Raw genomic sequence first — 16,443 nt, forward strand, 5'->3', positions numbered from 1 at the left:
GGAACTACACTTGGCCACTCTTGTGCTGGATGAGTCGCTTGTTGCTCTCTGTTCAAAGTGTTATTACTTATAGATAATCATTTGTTGAGTGTTGTTGAATGCAGTCTTATCATTTGAGCCCTGGTCTCACAAACTAGGTTGACTAGACGTGGCTGTCAGAATTCCTGTATAAATGGTTTTGTAGTTTTCTGTTGTGTGTTCACTGTCATGGAAACAAAGAAAAAAGTGATAGTGCTCTTGCCAAAAGAAGCACAACCCATGTATTAAATGAAAAAATAAAAATGTTAGGTAATGAGAATCCTTCTCAAATTAAACGAAACAAAATTTGAGGAGGAACTTTTTATAACACTGATTTTGAGGGGGAGGCGGGTAAGAATCAAGCAGAAAGAGCATGTAACCAATCTATTAGCCAAGCATTGGTTGTGATCTTGGATTGAAATATAAAGCATATTCTAATTCGGTCCTCTAAAATAAATTGAATATGTTTGTGTGTAAGCTTTGCACATTGGAGTGATTAGAAATTGGGTGTCACATTAATTGATATTTACTTTGAAATGCATTTTGGTTTCTATTCAATAATTTGTGCTTTGTATGAATTTAATTAGATGCTATGTGCCCCAGGTTGTATTTCAGATGAGAATGAGGGGTTTTTTGGCAATAAACAGTGGTACCATTTTATCAAATTGCTCCTTGGCTCAACTGGATAAAATGTTCGCTTGTATAAAGAACAGAATTGAAAGTATTTCATCATCAGAATGATGTTTCATTCTGATGTATGTTGGCAATGTATGTTTTGTATTCTAAGAAATTATAAAAATAAATACAAAAATCCCCTTCACAAGATAGCTTCCACAGAGAAGAAAATGGGTGCCCGACCATATGTGCATGCATGTTATCCCTTCCAAGAATCACTTAAAGTTCCCTAGGTTATTTTTAAATTAACTTTGTCAATCTAATAAACTAAAGGAAAGATAGTATTACCCAAGCCAGTAAATGGAGAACCTCCAGGGAGCTGTTCAGTATAAAATACTGGAATAAATAAAAACCTTCTATTTTGTTTAATTTGAATGGAGGTGAATTCACTTGACAGATATTGGAGAGGGGAAATGTGGAAAAGAGCTATAACAAGGCTTTTTGTTTGGTGCAGAGATAAATATTATTAGTTGCAAATTAAGTTTTTACCAGCCTCAGATTTAGAAGTGTCACCAACAATTGTTTTCCCTTGGACGTTTTATGATTGCACCTTCTCTCGAACTACTCAGAAGAGAAGCATGTTGATACGCTCTGAGTGAGCAACGCTTTCCTCAGATATTCCAGCTCTAAGAAGCAGTTATATTTTTTAATGATCGTGGGATGCTAATATTAAAATGGTCTTTATAGACATTAAGAGAGAGAGCCCACTCTATAGGGATGAGGGTAGCATAGCATCCATCTGCCTTTGTGGCTTCTAACAGGTACTTGGCACCTGAAGATATCTGTAGCTTAAATTTGAAAAATTTTATGTAACAATTAAATGACTTGAATATAGGGAAGAGTATTCTACAAATGGCTACTAAGGATAGAAGTAAAAAGACACAGAGGAAGGAAACTTTCATTTTCTTTAGTAATAGATAACTAGCATTTGTTTACAAATTTATAGTTTGCAAGCCACTGTCACACACATTATCCTATTTGATCCTCACAATAGCCCACATGGAGTAGGTGTGATTGCTGTGTCTGCCTATTAGAAAGGTCAGGTACGGAAATGAAATGACTTGCCCAAGGTCAGTCATATACCTTGTAGCCCTCTGACCACATATCCTCAATTCTTTTGCTAAGTCATTGCTTCACCTTTCACATTCCCAATCGATTAGGAAATGTAGCTTTTTCTTCTTCATTTTTATTTGAACTATTTGGACTGAATGATTGATTTGAGGCTTTGGGGGCAGTGAAAAGAAGGAAGAATGGACCACTTTCCAAGCTTCTATCAAATAAACAGATTCATGTTTATTATTTGCCCTATACAAATATATTACAGCTCTATGATCAATGAAGTCAAGTGCAGTTTTTAAAAGTTGTCCTTATGTCTAATCATTGGCGAAAGCATATTTCTTCTCATAGATAAAGAAACGCAAAAGACATCCCAGGAGGATTTAGCAAGTGGGAAGCTTGCTCAGAAGTAGCTAATGTTCTGACAGATAGGAAGAATGCATCCACACATCACCTGTGTCCAGGACTTGGCAGAGTCTATCTGGAAAACAGACATTGGGGGTGGGGGTAGAGGGTGGGAGTGGGCAATGGGGGTAAAGAAGCAGCTGGAAATACTTAGAATCTGTAATGAGATAATTAAGACTAATTAGCTGGCCCTGTAGGCAGAAAGCAGCCCATTAAGTCCAGATCCAGTTTTAATAACTTACCTGGTTTTGAGGGTAGAGTCCAGAGCACCCCAGGGAATGAGGTGCTTCAGGGATAAACTTCTAGGCCAGCTTTCTTAGAGGAGTGTAACTGTCTGCAGTGGGCAGTATGTTTCTCTTCTGGGAACTAAAATAAACGCTCTGGTTCCCTAGGGAGAGGAATGAAAGGGAGCCTCGATTTTTTCATCTATTATTATTAATGGAGATCTCTACCTTGAAGAGTTGTCATGTGGCCTAAATAAATAAAGATGTGTGAAAGGGGCCTGGAACAATGCCTACCACAAAGCAAGTACTCAGTCTATACTAATTAAGACACAGATATTTATTGAATGCACTGTCAGGGGCACTGACTGCAACTGGGACCCCAAAACAAGGCAAGTTCAGTGCCCTCACTACCCTACTCTGCCTTCAGTGCTTGGGCTATTCTTTCCCTTTGGAAGCAGCAGCTGATGACACTTCCTGACAGATCCGAAGACTCCCTGCTCTGCCTGAAGCCACAAGTCCCCTCGGAGCCGACCAGAACTCCTGTGTGGGCCTAGACCTGCTGGAGTCGCTGCTCTTCCGAGGTTGCGCATTGCTTCTTGGTTTCACATGGATTGTTTTCTTCACTCACTGCCTCTCTATCTCCTTGTCTGCCTCTTTTCTTAATTCTCCTTGGTTTGAAACAGAGGCATTAGACCTGACCTAAATTTACTGACTATGTTAGTTTCCTATTACTGCTGTAGCAAATTACCACAAATTTAATGACTTCAGTGTTACACATTTATTCTCTAATTCTGGACATCTGCAATTGGAAATGGGTCTCTGGGCTAAATCCAGGTGTCGGCAGGACAGTGTCCCTTCCTGGGGGCTCTGAGGAAGGGCCTGTTCCCTCGCCCTGTGTGATCTAGAGACCGCCTGCTGTCCTTGGCTCGTGGCCCTCTTTTCTCCAGCAGCTCGGACCATGTCCTCATGCCGCCGTCTCTGGCCTTCCCTTTCTGCTCCCCTAACACTTTCAAGGACCTTTGTGATTACATGGGACCCACCGGATAACCCAGAATAATCTTCTATTTTAAAGTCAGTTGATCAGCAACCATAATTCCCTTTTGTCATAGAACCTAACATAGTCACAGATTCCAAGGATTAGGACGTGGACACCTTTTGGGGGGCCATCATTCAGCCCACCATACTGATGTATCACTTATCGATCAATACTTGTCATACACGAAATCCTAGTAACTGTTGGCTACCATCCATTATTATTACCTTAATTATTTTACTATTTGCTTCTCCTTGGCCACTCCTCCAGCCCCCCAAGTAATCCAGTGGCTATTTGCATTTAAATTTGAGGAAATGAGAAGTTTTGGTGTTCTGAATACATTTCAAGGGATGGGGAGGGGGGGAAGAAACCCCAGATTTTTATTGTTGCTGGTTTGGGGAGGGATATTGGCGGGGGTGGGGGAGAATTTTTGAGATTTACAAGCCATAAAATTCACCCTTTTAAGGTATACAGTTCAGTAGTATGTAGTATATTTAGAATATTCACAAAGTCTTACAACCATCATTATCTAATTCCAGAATAGTTTCATCACCCCAGAAAGAAACCCGTATCTTAAAGTAATCACTGCTCATTCTGCCGCCCCCCCAGCCCCCGGCAGCCACTCATCTACTTTCTGTCTCCATGGATTTGCCCATTCTAGACGTTTAATATAAACGGAATCACATAACGTGTGCCCTTTCTGTTCGGCCCTTTTCACACAGCATGATGTTTTTGAGGCTCATCCACATTTTAGCACGTATCAGCACTCATTCCTTTACATGGCCGACTAATATTCCTTTGTATGAAGGTACCGTATTTTGTGTATTCATGTATCAGTTGATGAACTGTTGGATTGTTTCCACCTTTTGGCTATTGTGAGGATGCTGCTATGAACACGCGTGTATAAGTGTTTGTGTGGACATAGGCTTTCAGTTCTCGAGTGTACATCTAGGGATAAAGTTCCTGGGTGAGTTGGCAGTTCTGTGTGTAACTTTTTGGGGAACACCAACCTCCCAGCACATGGCTGTGTTCTCCTCAAAAACTCTTCGAACCCTGTTTCTCACCAGTCAAGGTTTTTTGTTGTTTTTTTTTAAAGATTTTTATTGGGGAATTGGGGGGATGGGAACAGTGCTGGGGAATTGGGGAAAGGGGAACAGACAAGTTGCTGTCGTTTTGTTCTTAGTCTAGTTGTGGAGGACGTTGCTTCACTGGCCCAAGTTGGCACCATCATTGCGCCCCTCTCTGGCGAGGCAGATCAGTCGCCGGCTTCTGGACGGCCGCTCACTGCGGCTGCTGGCCGCTCACGCTGGCTGCTGGCCACACACGGTAGCCCATGGCAATCCACTGCAGCAGGGACTGCAGCCCACGCCGTCGCCGGCGACTCATGGCAGCCCAGCTCCAGGTCGAGCTGTTGTTCAGCATCTTAGCTGTGGAGGGCAGTGTCACTGGCCCTCATATGTGGGATCCGAACCGGGGCCCTCTGGCATCCCAAGCCAGTTCTTAACCATCGCGCCACTCGGCCGGCCCCCTGTCAAGGTTTTAAGTCACACAGAATAACGAATGACGTGCCCGACAAATGTCTGAGAGCCAACCTGCCAAAAGAATTACTACCGGTTTTTTAATGTGATTTCTCTGAAGGAAAGATATTTAAAACTTGGAAAATGAATAACTTGGTATTGAATCAGATCCTCAGAAATCCAGTGGAGGGGATTAGCTTTGCGTTATACATAAAATGTGAAGAATTTGTTTTTGTTTTTTAATCTATGCATGACTGAGAACTACAATGTTGTGTTAATACTTACTTTTTATGATGTCAGTGAAAATGTTAGTGTATAAATTGGCGTTTCACCTTCAAATCATACTGGTTTCTGAGCCCTTGTCTTGTTAGGGAAAAAAAGACAGGTACAATTATTATTCATAAAATGATCACATATACACTTGGCATGCTAAATAATATGGCTGCATTCTTGAATATGAAGTTGTGAGAAAGTAAGCTCATATTTTCTTTCGTGTCGGAAACAGTAAAGCTACCTCTGTGGTAATACAAACGAGGAAAACATCTTTAATAGGTGTTGTGTAAAGCTGTTTCCATGATGTAAACACAAATGAACAGCCTTCCCGCTTAGCCGAAACAGCATATCACGTGGCAGGAACAGGAAACAGTGCTAAGGGAAAGGTAAACATTTCTCAGGCCTGCGCACCACAGTCTCAGATCTGCCACCCGAAAGGAAGCCTGCTACTGTTCAGCCTCTCGTAACTTCCTGCAGCTCCACACTCACGATTCTGTGTCCCTGCCTCAGTCCCCACCTCTGAAGCCTCCTGCCCCACCACAGATGGGGGGACTGATGTAAAGCAGACCTAACTGGGGGTCCTGGCTCGCTGACATTGGATCAGCCAGAGGATATTGGGCAAACTGCTTAACTCCTTTGAGCCTCTGTCCACACGGAAAATGAAGGAAATCCTATAACTTCATGGGATTGTGGCGACCATTAATGACGTGCAACAGTGTTGGAACCTAGTAAGAGCCGCCTAGGTGTTTGTTAAGTAAATTAAGGCCCGAATTCATTGCCTTCACGTATAAGCCATCAGGAAAAGACTACCACTTAGTCACTATACAGATTATTTCCTATCTGTAATGATAGGAGTGACAGCCAGACCTATTCTAGATGTGCAGCCATGATGGAGATAGGACAGGTTCCTTCCCCAAGGAGTTTACATTCTAGGAGGGAAGACAGAGGATACATATGTAACTCAGCCAGTCATTGGAAGTCTCATAAGACAAGTGAAGTGATTTAGGGGGTTGGAGTGTGGGTAAGGGTGGGGGCACAAGTGACGAGCCTCTCTGAGGAGGTGACATTTAAGTAGAATTCCTGCCCCCGTTACTGTCTTCAGTATTCGCTCCATGACTTCTCCCCATGCTCATTTTAGTAGCTGGTCTCTTGTGCTCCTGACGTCCCTATTTGCCTCAAAATAAAGGCAAATAAAGGTGAATTTTCATTGAAATACAGTATTTCCCTAATATGTGCCAGGCGACGTTCTAGGTACTAATACTAGGATACTAGGACTACCACTGCTGTTTATTGAGCATCTTCTGTTTTTCATGCGTTATAACATTTAATAGTCACAATAACCTTCAAAGATAGGTATTTTGTAGATGAGAAAACCAAGACTCAAAGTGGTAAATATCCATAGCTGAGCAGTATGTGGGGGAGCCAGACCCCCAGTCTGTTTGTTACTCTTAGCTCCGAGTTCTGTTTACTCGGAGCCCCTTGTACGTCATTCTTTACTGAGAAACGCAAAGATGCACGGTCTCAGCTCTGCAGAAGCGAAGCCAAAGATGCTACCAGTGTAGGCAAAGAGACCTGATCACTTACGTACACATTGTAAACTATCTCGTTCAGTCCCACAGTAACGCTCACCAAATGGTGGTAATGGCAGACTGATGTAGGTGGTATTATTAATGTCATATTAGCTACATGCTAAATACCTGCCCTTCAAAGCCTGCTGATAAATCCTGTCTGTAGTAAAGAGGCAGACAAACTACTGTGAGAATCCAAAGGGAGAGGGGGGAACACCTGCAGTGGGGCCTCAGGGAGAACTTGGGGGGAGCTTAGCTCAGACACTGGGGAAGCCACCCTTTGACCTGGGCTCTGGGAAATTAGAATGGCCTCTGTAAAGCTCTCCACTGTTTCATCGCCGGTTGACAGGGTGCATCTAAGAGAAATAACTTGGTCACATAGCCAGTTGATGGAGCAGGGATTATAGTTTGGTCTGCCATGCCCTTCACCTAGGATCTTGACCCTTGTCTGGAACAGAATAGCAGGAAAGACTCATTGGCCTTCTGACGTCTCTCTGTGAGCAAAGCTGAGTACCTGATCCTGTTGGACTCTGGAAACAAATTGTGTAAGGAAGGCTAAGAGGAAAAGAGAGGTCACAGGGGACCAGGGTCAGCCGCTCCTAAAGAGTCAAAAGATCCTGATTCTGCCGTTGACCCCCTGGGTGCGTGGCCTTGGACCTCAGTTTCCTTATCTGTAGAATGATGTGTAGCCCAGTGTTTCCCAAACGTTTGCATGTGTCTTAATCACCTGGAGGGCTTCTGAAAACAAAAATTGCTGGACGGCACCCCAGAGTTTCCAATTTAGTAGCTCTGGGGTGGAACCTGGGAAATTACATCTAACAGTTCCCAGGGGTTGCTGATGCTGCTAGGTCAAGAACCAAACTCTGGGAGCCACTGGTCTCTGAGATCTCGTTTCCTCTCTAATGCTCTATTTAAAAACCAGTAGCAGTTCGAGTCCTGGCCCGAGCTGAGCAGCCGCTGAGCTGCCAACAGGTGGCAGGATGGCTCAGCTAAAAAAAAAAAAAACAAAAACCAATAGCATAAAAATCAGGAGGCCTGGACCATATAGTTCCACCTCCAGCTAAGTAGGCGACCCTGAGCAAGTCACTTAACTTTGCCTGTTCATCTGTGGAGTGGGGACCTTCGTTCCCTGTGGCACAGGATGAATGAAAAAAATCAACTGTCATTTAAAAGAAACCCCTTTTGAAAAGAAGACTCTAAATTGTCTGTTGTGCATATCCATGTGTGAAGGGAAGACGCTGCTTTGGCAGAATGCCTCAGGAAACCACAGTCAACCTTTAAAGTAGAAAAACAATAGAAAATGTCTCTTTTCCCTCCTTTCTATAAAGAAAGGGAAGCTTAGTACACGAGGAAGTATATGCATGGAGAATGGACTTAAAATCCAAATGACCCAAGAGGGACCTCATCCTGTTTGGCAGATAAAAGTTTCCCTGCCATCTATTAAACAAATTAATAATAAAAAGGACATAAATAAAAGAGAATAATAACTTAGAGCGATCTGGGCACCTGAGTCTGTGAGCCCTTTAGGGCCTTGGCACCCAAAGAGAAGGGGAAAACAGATACTTGTCTCTGAGGCTTTGAAAGTGGCTTTCCTCAAGGCATCAGGGAAGCTCTGGGGGCCCTCAGAGCTGAAGGGCTGAGATGCCTGGGGCGTGAGTCTGTTTGATCCAATAAAGAGCCAGGAAAGAAATGGCTGGTAAGTAATTTTGCTGTTTCATTTGGTGCAAAAAGAGAAGGCAAAACACCAGAATATTCAATGAGCCAAAGCACAAAATGTGGCGTGGACATGAATGCAGGGCGACCCCTCCCCAGGAATCTTCCGAAGCCTGAATGAAGCAGCCACTGCTGAGGCTAATGTATAATAGCATGCATTTTAAACCATGGTGACCCTTTTGTTTTTCTGATAGGCGAAGATGAGGACGAATTTGAGAATTTCATGCTCCCTCTTACAGTCTCTTTTGAAACAGTGTCACAAATATTCAACAACAACTTTAAACAAGAAGATGTGAAGGTAGGTTCGTTTCCAAACATGAGAAAAGACAATTTTGTTCATTCTACGATATCTAGTTCCAGAAAAAGGTTCTGCGTATTTGTGTGGGCCCTGTGCCTCGCCCACCATGCTCCCCCAATCGCACATGGCTCTGAGTCGCACTTTCCCTGTAAGTGCCAGAGTTTCTTATACGAATGGACTTTGAGGTCCGTGATGAGTTTGGGTAGTCAGTGCGTGATTAGCTGACACTCGTGTGTTTCTCTCATGTGGCAGTTCGTATCTTTAAAAGAACGTTTCTCAAGGGTACACCACTTTAAACATTCCTGTTCGCTCATCTACCCTGCCCTGTGTGTTTCGGCATATTTATATGGAAGAATACACAAACCTACACATGCTAAACACTACGTCTCTAAATATTTTTTTAAACAAGAATTTATATAAATCAAGACTTTATTAAATGGCTAGGCATATATGTATAAATAGGAGCTGGTCTTGAAGTATTGCATTCTTAAACTGAACAAAGTGATTAGGATAACTGATAGCTAAATAAGGTTTTTATGTGCCTGTGGGAGCCATATTAGGATTGATTTGACAAGTCAGTTCAGCTGTGGCAACAGTCATAATATCTAAGACAACATTATGTTTTATTAGTAAAATCCTTAAGTGTAGCAAGCTGTTTGTGACAAAACAGTCCCATATTTTAATGTGGAGGATGGGGAGCCCAAGATCCACTAAAAAAGAATAGCGTCTTCTGAAATTATAGTGTATTGGGGCTACAGTAAATAGATTGACACTGATTATTATTTTTAAGAGACTAATAAATGTACTCCAGAGAATGTAGGCACCTTTGTTGGTGATGTTTTATTGTCATATTGTATTGTTCTTTGAAATATGTTGAAAACATTAACCATCATTCTGCATGGCTCCCCTTCTAAAAAAAAAAAAATTAGCAGTAAGAAGCCAAATAGAAAACCGATGGCTTTTGATGATTATTTTAGTGTTAATTCTTCTACCAAAAAAAATAAATAATTAACCCAAAACTGTACCTTTTCATTTGAAATACAGTTTTTTGAAATGAATGCTTATCCACATGCCATAGTCACAGAATTTTAAAACGAAGAAAAAGGGGAAATCATAGGGAGTTTCTTTGTGTTTATAGTCCTCACCAGAGTTCCTCCTTGGATTAGCTATGTTTTTTAGGTGTCCTGCAAATTTTCTAGTGACCAGCAAGGTCTTTGCAGCTTTAAGGTGGCTGTTGCTGTCCCTTGTATCAAAAAGAAGTGAGGTTGAAAAACACCGTCTTTATCAAAATTACATTTGTCTCATTTGAAGATTTCATTATACTCCAAGCCCGTTTTGATGTAATCCCATCTAGTTTGATAGAAACCATCTTCCTAGAGTCATTTTTAATGGAGTTCCAGTGATATATCCCTAAACCAGCAAGTTCTTAACGACCCTGGAAAGTGACTGCTTGATTACACTTTAACGGTATTTGCAAATAAAATCACAAGTAATTAAGGGGAAATCTCCAGGCTTTTGAGCAAGTTTGATGCATGATAACTGCCTGATTCAGCTTCATCTAGAGTAATGCTGTGTAGGCAACAGCTACTGAGATCAATAGCAACGTAATGATAGTGGCAGAATTAAGTGAGTAACCTGAGAACTGGGCCTCAGAATGCATGCAGCTGCCACGAACCAAGGCCACACAGCGCACTCTGTGCTTCCGTCCTAAATGTTCATCAAAAGACGCCCTGCAGGAAAATGGAGTTAGATGCTCTTTATTGCTGATCGTGTCTCTTGCCACATTTATCAGGGAAATTGGATTAGCAGTTGGCAGCTGCAGGTAGACAAGATTCTGCAGTGATTAAATATGCAGCTTGGCTGCATTCGTTGTGACAGACCTTTAGTAAATTCTACTGTAAGCACCATCTGTCTAATTTGTATAAAGAAAACTTGGTGCTTTAAGCTACCGGTAAAGAACTAAATCTGTTGCTTTATCATAAACAAAACTTTTGCACTAAATGCTTTTAAATGTAATTTATTAGGTTAAGGCTATTTTTCTATCGTGATGAATAAATAATACATGCAAAAGTGCTTTCAGGTACTTCATTTTGCAAGTGCTAGAGATAAAAACAGTTCTGTTTTGTTCTTCAATAAAGTATTTAGTATTCCAATCCACAGGAGGTGATGCTGTTAAAATATCTCTATGAAAATGCCTCAGGACTGCCATATTCATTTAATTTGCAGCCCTTACCAGGGTTTTCTAACTCCCTATTTATAGATATTTTTCAAATGCGGATTTTAGGATGAACATAAACATTAAGGACCTATGTTGCCAAATTGAAATATGGTTGTGAGGGAAGGAAATGCTGCAAAATGCTTAAATTTATAGCTTTGTTTTCTTACTTAGTCCTAATAAAATTGAAGAGAACATTGAATTTTTGTCTTGGGTTTTTCTCTTCAAAGTGAAGGGGAAAAGAAAGAAAATGCTGTGACAATTCCTGGCTCTAAAGTACTGGTTCAAAATATGTTTCTCCCCCACATAATCCATAGTAAAATGTAGTCCAGTACTCCCCTGACTCATGCATCATTTTTTATTTGGCCATGACGTCATTGGTTTTAAGGAAAATGAATGAAAACTTCTCGGAGAAAGAGGAGCAGTTAAATAGGAACCTGCTATCTTTAGTCCCTTCGTATAAACTCCACAATGTTAAATTATTTAAAATTCTTGATTTTCAGCATGCGCACATTAAAAGTTTTCGCACTAAGTGCCAAATGTTGCAAACAGCACTTTAACAGAATGATTTTGCTTTGATCCCTGTAGCAGTTCCTGAATAATTTATCACAGGTTATTGCCTTAATTCTGGAGAGGGATAGAGCAATAAAGGCAGATGAAAACACTCCAGTTGAAACACCTTGGGGCCTGCTCACTCCTCTGACACGGCTCTTTTGTTGGAACTATTTAGAGGTTATTAAGATGTGTCTCCAGAATTAAGAGTATGCTGTAAGGATGAAGACAGCCATCTTAATTCTAAAGACAAAGCACAATGACCCTTCACCTTCTTTTGCTTTGTTGTTATTATATAGTAGAATTATGAGGATAATATTATAGCTGCCCCCAGTAGTGCCACTACAGTAAAGGGTCTGTCAGACTTTCCATTAGAAACCCTGTTTTGGGGGTCAGGGTGGAAGGAGCCGCATCTCAGCTGTTTCCCAGCCCATCCGTCTCACACTTGGCACGCAGACAACTGTTCGCCATGCAGCGGACTGAAGCCCTGAGCAGTTTCTCCTGGAGCTTTCCAAAAAGGAATCTTTAGGATTAGAGACCCCAGACCTGCCCCCGCGCCCCACAACAACCTCAATAAAATTATAGGAGCTGCTCATTTTGCAGATCAGTCAAGGGTTGACCGACTGGAGGAGAAAGGCGACTTTGCAGAAAACCTCTTTGCACTATTTTAAATGAGATGGCAAATTGTGGCTCCTCCTCCCCTCGTTCTCAATCAGCTCACTCCTCGCCCTCTGAGGGTGTTTAGGAGCCTGGTGGAGCTCCTAGTCAACTGTTTCCTTGTCTCAGAGCAGAACTGGGTATGTTTTGGCCACCAAGGAAGTACTCAGTGTTTGAGTATCTGTATAAATTATTCCAGTACTCTTGCTGCTGTGGGATAAAAGACACTGTTTGAGCATAAGAAATCTGCATTTTCCTGCTCAGTTTAATCTGTTGAAAACATACATTTAGTTATATTGTTATATGCTTTCTCTGCTCTATTGTAACATTTTCTAAAATTAGGCATTGATAAATTTTCATAGAGTTGAGTCAATTAGAGCACATCTATTAACTTGGCATCTTTCAAGAAAGAAAAATTTGTGATAAATAACCTTTTTATGTAATGAGAATAGCCTAAAATATTTTAAGAGTCCTTGGCACTAAACACAAAGAAACTAAAACTCATGGTTTCTATTAACTAATTTAGTTAAATGGTGAGTGCCTGAGATAGACGGATAGATGATGATAGATAGATAGATAGATAGATAGATAGTAGATAGATAGATAGTTGAAAATGTAAGATTATTTGTAGAGTAGCCTGGAAGTGTACATAATAAAAATGGACCAAAAAGGCCACTTCAATAGAAAGACTTCAGAGCTAAATAGAATAGAATTGCTCAGAGAAGCCTTCTTAAAAGATCTAGTTTGATCTGGAGGCTGTGGGAAACGTGGGAAGCTGAGAAAGAGGGGAACACGTTCCAGGTGGTGAAAAGAGGTTACAAAAAAGGCAAAATGGTTTTTTCAGAAAAAAAAGCAAGTCACATGAGAGAACTATACAGGAGACTGACTAGTCGATTACAGAAAAACAAGGGCTGGTGAGATTATAATAGAAAAAGAATAAGTCATTTAAAGAAGCAGAAACAGGTATTCAGGGTTTACAGATTCAGAAATTCAGGTCACCGTCATCCTATAAACTGATAGACAGTATAGAAACTAAATATCCTTATAAACAGCTTCCAGTTACAGTGAGTCACCTTTTAGGTGGGGTGGCGGAAAGATCAGAACGTATAGACCCCTCTGACGGATAAACGATTAGTACTTTAAATGTTACTCGACCATGAAGATGAACGCCATGATTCACCTCCAAGTCTTGAATGATAAACACCTTCCTAAAGAGGTTTTCATTTATAACCAAAGTGTGAGGAAACAGAAAACCTGCTCAGATTCAGAGACCATATCCTGGCAGGTATTGCCACTGAAACAGTATCTTCAGAAATCACAGTTGCACATCTCAATTATCCCACCCCTTGTTTTGCAATTATGTTTATTTGTGCTCTTTGTTCTGACGTTCTAGCATCTGTTCATGGGTTTTCTTTTTCTCTTCCCAGGCATCATCCTAAGGACAGCTTAATTAAGCGTCCAGAGTACAAGTCAGATCTCTGTTATTTTAGAGTCAAGGTGGTTCCCCACCACCCCACCCGCCACCCAACACTAAATATTTACAGAACACTTAGTATGTATCCCGCTCTCATAGGCATTTTTACATAAATTTATTAAATTTATTCCTAACAATGCCTCTGTGAAAGGGGTGTTGCTAGCCCCTTTTATAGATGAGAAAACTGAGCCTGATAAATTGCCTTGCTAATAAGAAGAAAGCTGCAATTCAAAACCAAGTCTTCCAACATTGAATACAGAACTCTTTCTTACACCTTTTTGTTTGTTTGTTTGGGGAATGTGAGTGCCTTTCTGGGTATGCCATGGTACCGGCAGGTCACCTGGCCTGGTTTATTTTGTCCTCAGTCACTACTGCTGTGCCTTAGGGCCTTTAAATGACCGTGCTTCCAGGATAGACTCCAGAGTGCATAGTGGGACTGATTTCACGCAATCCTGTGTGGTGAGGATTTGCTATTAAATACTGTCTCGACCCTGTGCATTTCTGTTTTGCAGAATTATCAGTCCTCTTTTTTGCTAATTGGGCAGCATTCAGAAACAAAACATATTAAGACTCTAAATGTTCCTGTGCTACTAGAATTATGACTGAGCTCAATTTACAAGAATCAAAGTCGAGCTGGACGGCCGACTTGATGGTCTGTTTGTTTAAAGAGTCCATGGCTTTCTATAGAAAGGGATCTGAGCGAGACATTTTAGCTAATGAATCAAAATCAGATATGTGGTCATTATTGCCTGATTATTACTCCATCTGCTCTGTGCTAACGTGAAAATCAATTACTGTGTCTCTTTCCCACTGACAGCGTATGCTGATCGGGCTGGCAAGAGACCTTCGAGGGATTGCCTTCGCGCTGAACACAAAGACCAGCTACACCATGCTGTTTGACTGGATGTATCCTTATTACACTGTGACAATACCAGCTCTGTGCACAGAGGGACGCCAGGCCCCTGGCTTTCGTTTAATAGTACGGCACAGTAGGGAAGAGGAAACAAAGCTAAATGAACTAATGTGTAATCAGCTAAAAATTACAGCACAGTGGCAGCAGCGCAGATAACTGAGCACAGCATTTGGAGACCCAGCTCAGAGAGGTCACTTTTTTGGGTACCAGTAAATACGGACAACTTAAAAGTCACCTCCCCAAATGATTGTTTATGTCGGAGCTGTAGGGGTAATCGGGCGAACGTCTTTCACTCAGGACCAGTGAATCCTACCATTTGGCATTTTCGAGGAGATTTGACTTTCTGCTCCATCATCATTAGCAGAGCTGAGAAGGTCACTTTGTCTCTTTGAGGCTTAATTCGTCATGCTACAGTTTTTCATCATCATGAAAATATTAACGGACTTAGAAAGGGGGAATAAATGGTTGGGATTTTCATTCGACGCATGAATTTACCTTTGCCAAGGGTTAGTACAGAGAGCGAAATAGACAAACAAAGGAACACGCAAACATCCCCCACAGGAATGTCTCATTGTGTAAGAGTGGAAAGAACATGGGCTTTGGTGTCAGATGGACCAGGCTGGAAATCCGAGCTCTTCATTTACTTCGTAAATCTCGGCAAGTCATTTCACTGTCTGAGAATCGGTTTCCTCATCTGAAAAAGGAGACATCCAGTCTGGTGGCTCATTGTGATCATTAGAATAGGTAATGCAGTTTGTGTTATGTCTGAAACATGTTCGGTAGTCATAAATGTTTGAAATTGTTTTAATAGTGTTGTGTGAATCCTCTTTGATCCTAACAGGAAGTGACAATTTATGCAAGTCATATAAGTAGGGTAAAAAGTTTGCGTGCCTTTACATGTGAAACCAGAGCATATAAGAAAAGTTCTGTCGCCTAAAAGCTATTTTATTTTTTGAGATAGACTATTTCTCAGCTGTTCCTTTCAGACTGTTCTTTCCCAAACTCCCCTTAAGTTGTAACAGAAACATCTTTAAGGTAATTTCCAACTCCTACTACTGGAACCACAGCCAAAAACATCACTAACAGGGGCTCTGGGCATATGTTTTAGGGAGAACTCTACACACTTAAAAAAAAATTAAACAGTAATTTGAATACTGACTTACATTTTACTAATAAAACCTACTTCATTAAATTTAGGTGCCCATAGTAAGGTCAGAGATAATAATTTACATGTCATTGAGGATCCTGTGTTTCTTTATATCAGCATACAAAGTACGTGTACAGAGATTATAGATTTTAACATGGAAAGTCATTCAGTTTTTTATGAATGATAAACCGGAATTACATAGGACCCTTTTATTTCTCTAAACATAAGTAGAAGCTCACAAAGTAAAACTTGCATTTATTTGAAAACTCGTAAAATCCTAGTTTTTGCAGTTTAATGATGACCTTGAAACCGAGCTCCAACTCAAGAATGGCCAGCAATTGATGTTTCATGTTTTCTTCATCAACAATCTTAACCAAGAGTCAAGGTCAGAGCCTTCTGCCTCAGTGTCAAACCGCAGAAATATCTTCCATAGTTGAGACTACCTAAAATGTATAGAGTATACTGTAATTTAAGTTTTTAATTAAGGCTGTTTTCCATTTCCTGACTTAGCTCCTTCTTTTTGGCACCTTTATAAGTGAAACTTTTGTCCAGCAGATGGCAGAAAATAGCAAACGGAAAACCTTGGGACCTAAGGTTTTGTTTGGAACTAGAAACCATTGTCTCCTCCATTTGACCGTAGATGTTGATGTTATTAGGGTCAGGGGCGGAGGGCGAAGTGTCGGTTATGCGTGAAGCTGTGTGATT

At 41.1% G+C, this 16,443-nt stretch overlaps 1 protein-coding gene across 6 annotated transcripts in view; it reads left to right on the forward strand.

Moving 5' to 3' along the window:
* Positions 1 to 16,443, forward strand: part of RANBP17 (RAN binding protein 17) — a 263,837-nt gene that overhangs the window by 185,795 nt on the left and 61,599 nt on the right. For all 6 annotated transcript variants that reach the window (XR_002123189.1, XR_002123188.1, XM_019635965.1 and 3 more), the window contains 2 exons: positions 8,677 to 8,780; positions 14,496 to 14,584. Coding sequence is in view for 4 of the 6 variants with exons in the window: in XM_019635965.1 (XP_019491510.1) it covers positions 8,677 to 8,780; positions 14,496 to 14,584 (193 nt within the window). In the remaining 2 variants the exon portion in view is untranslated. The remainder of the gene's footprint in view (positions 1 to 8,676; positions 8,781 to 14,495; positions 14,585 to 16,443) is intronic.

This window comes from Hipposideros armiger, unplaced genomic scaffold (genome assembly GCF_001890085.2).
Source record: "Hipposideros armiger isolate ML-2016 unplaced genomic scaffold, ASM189008v1 scaffold_25, whole genome shotgun sequence".
In the NCBI taxonomy this organism is placed as follows: Eukaryota; Metazoa; Chordata; class Mammalia; order Chiroptera; family Hipposideridae; genus Hipposideros; species Hipposideros armiger.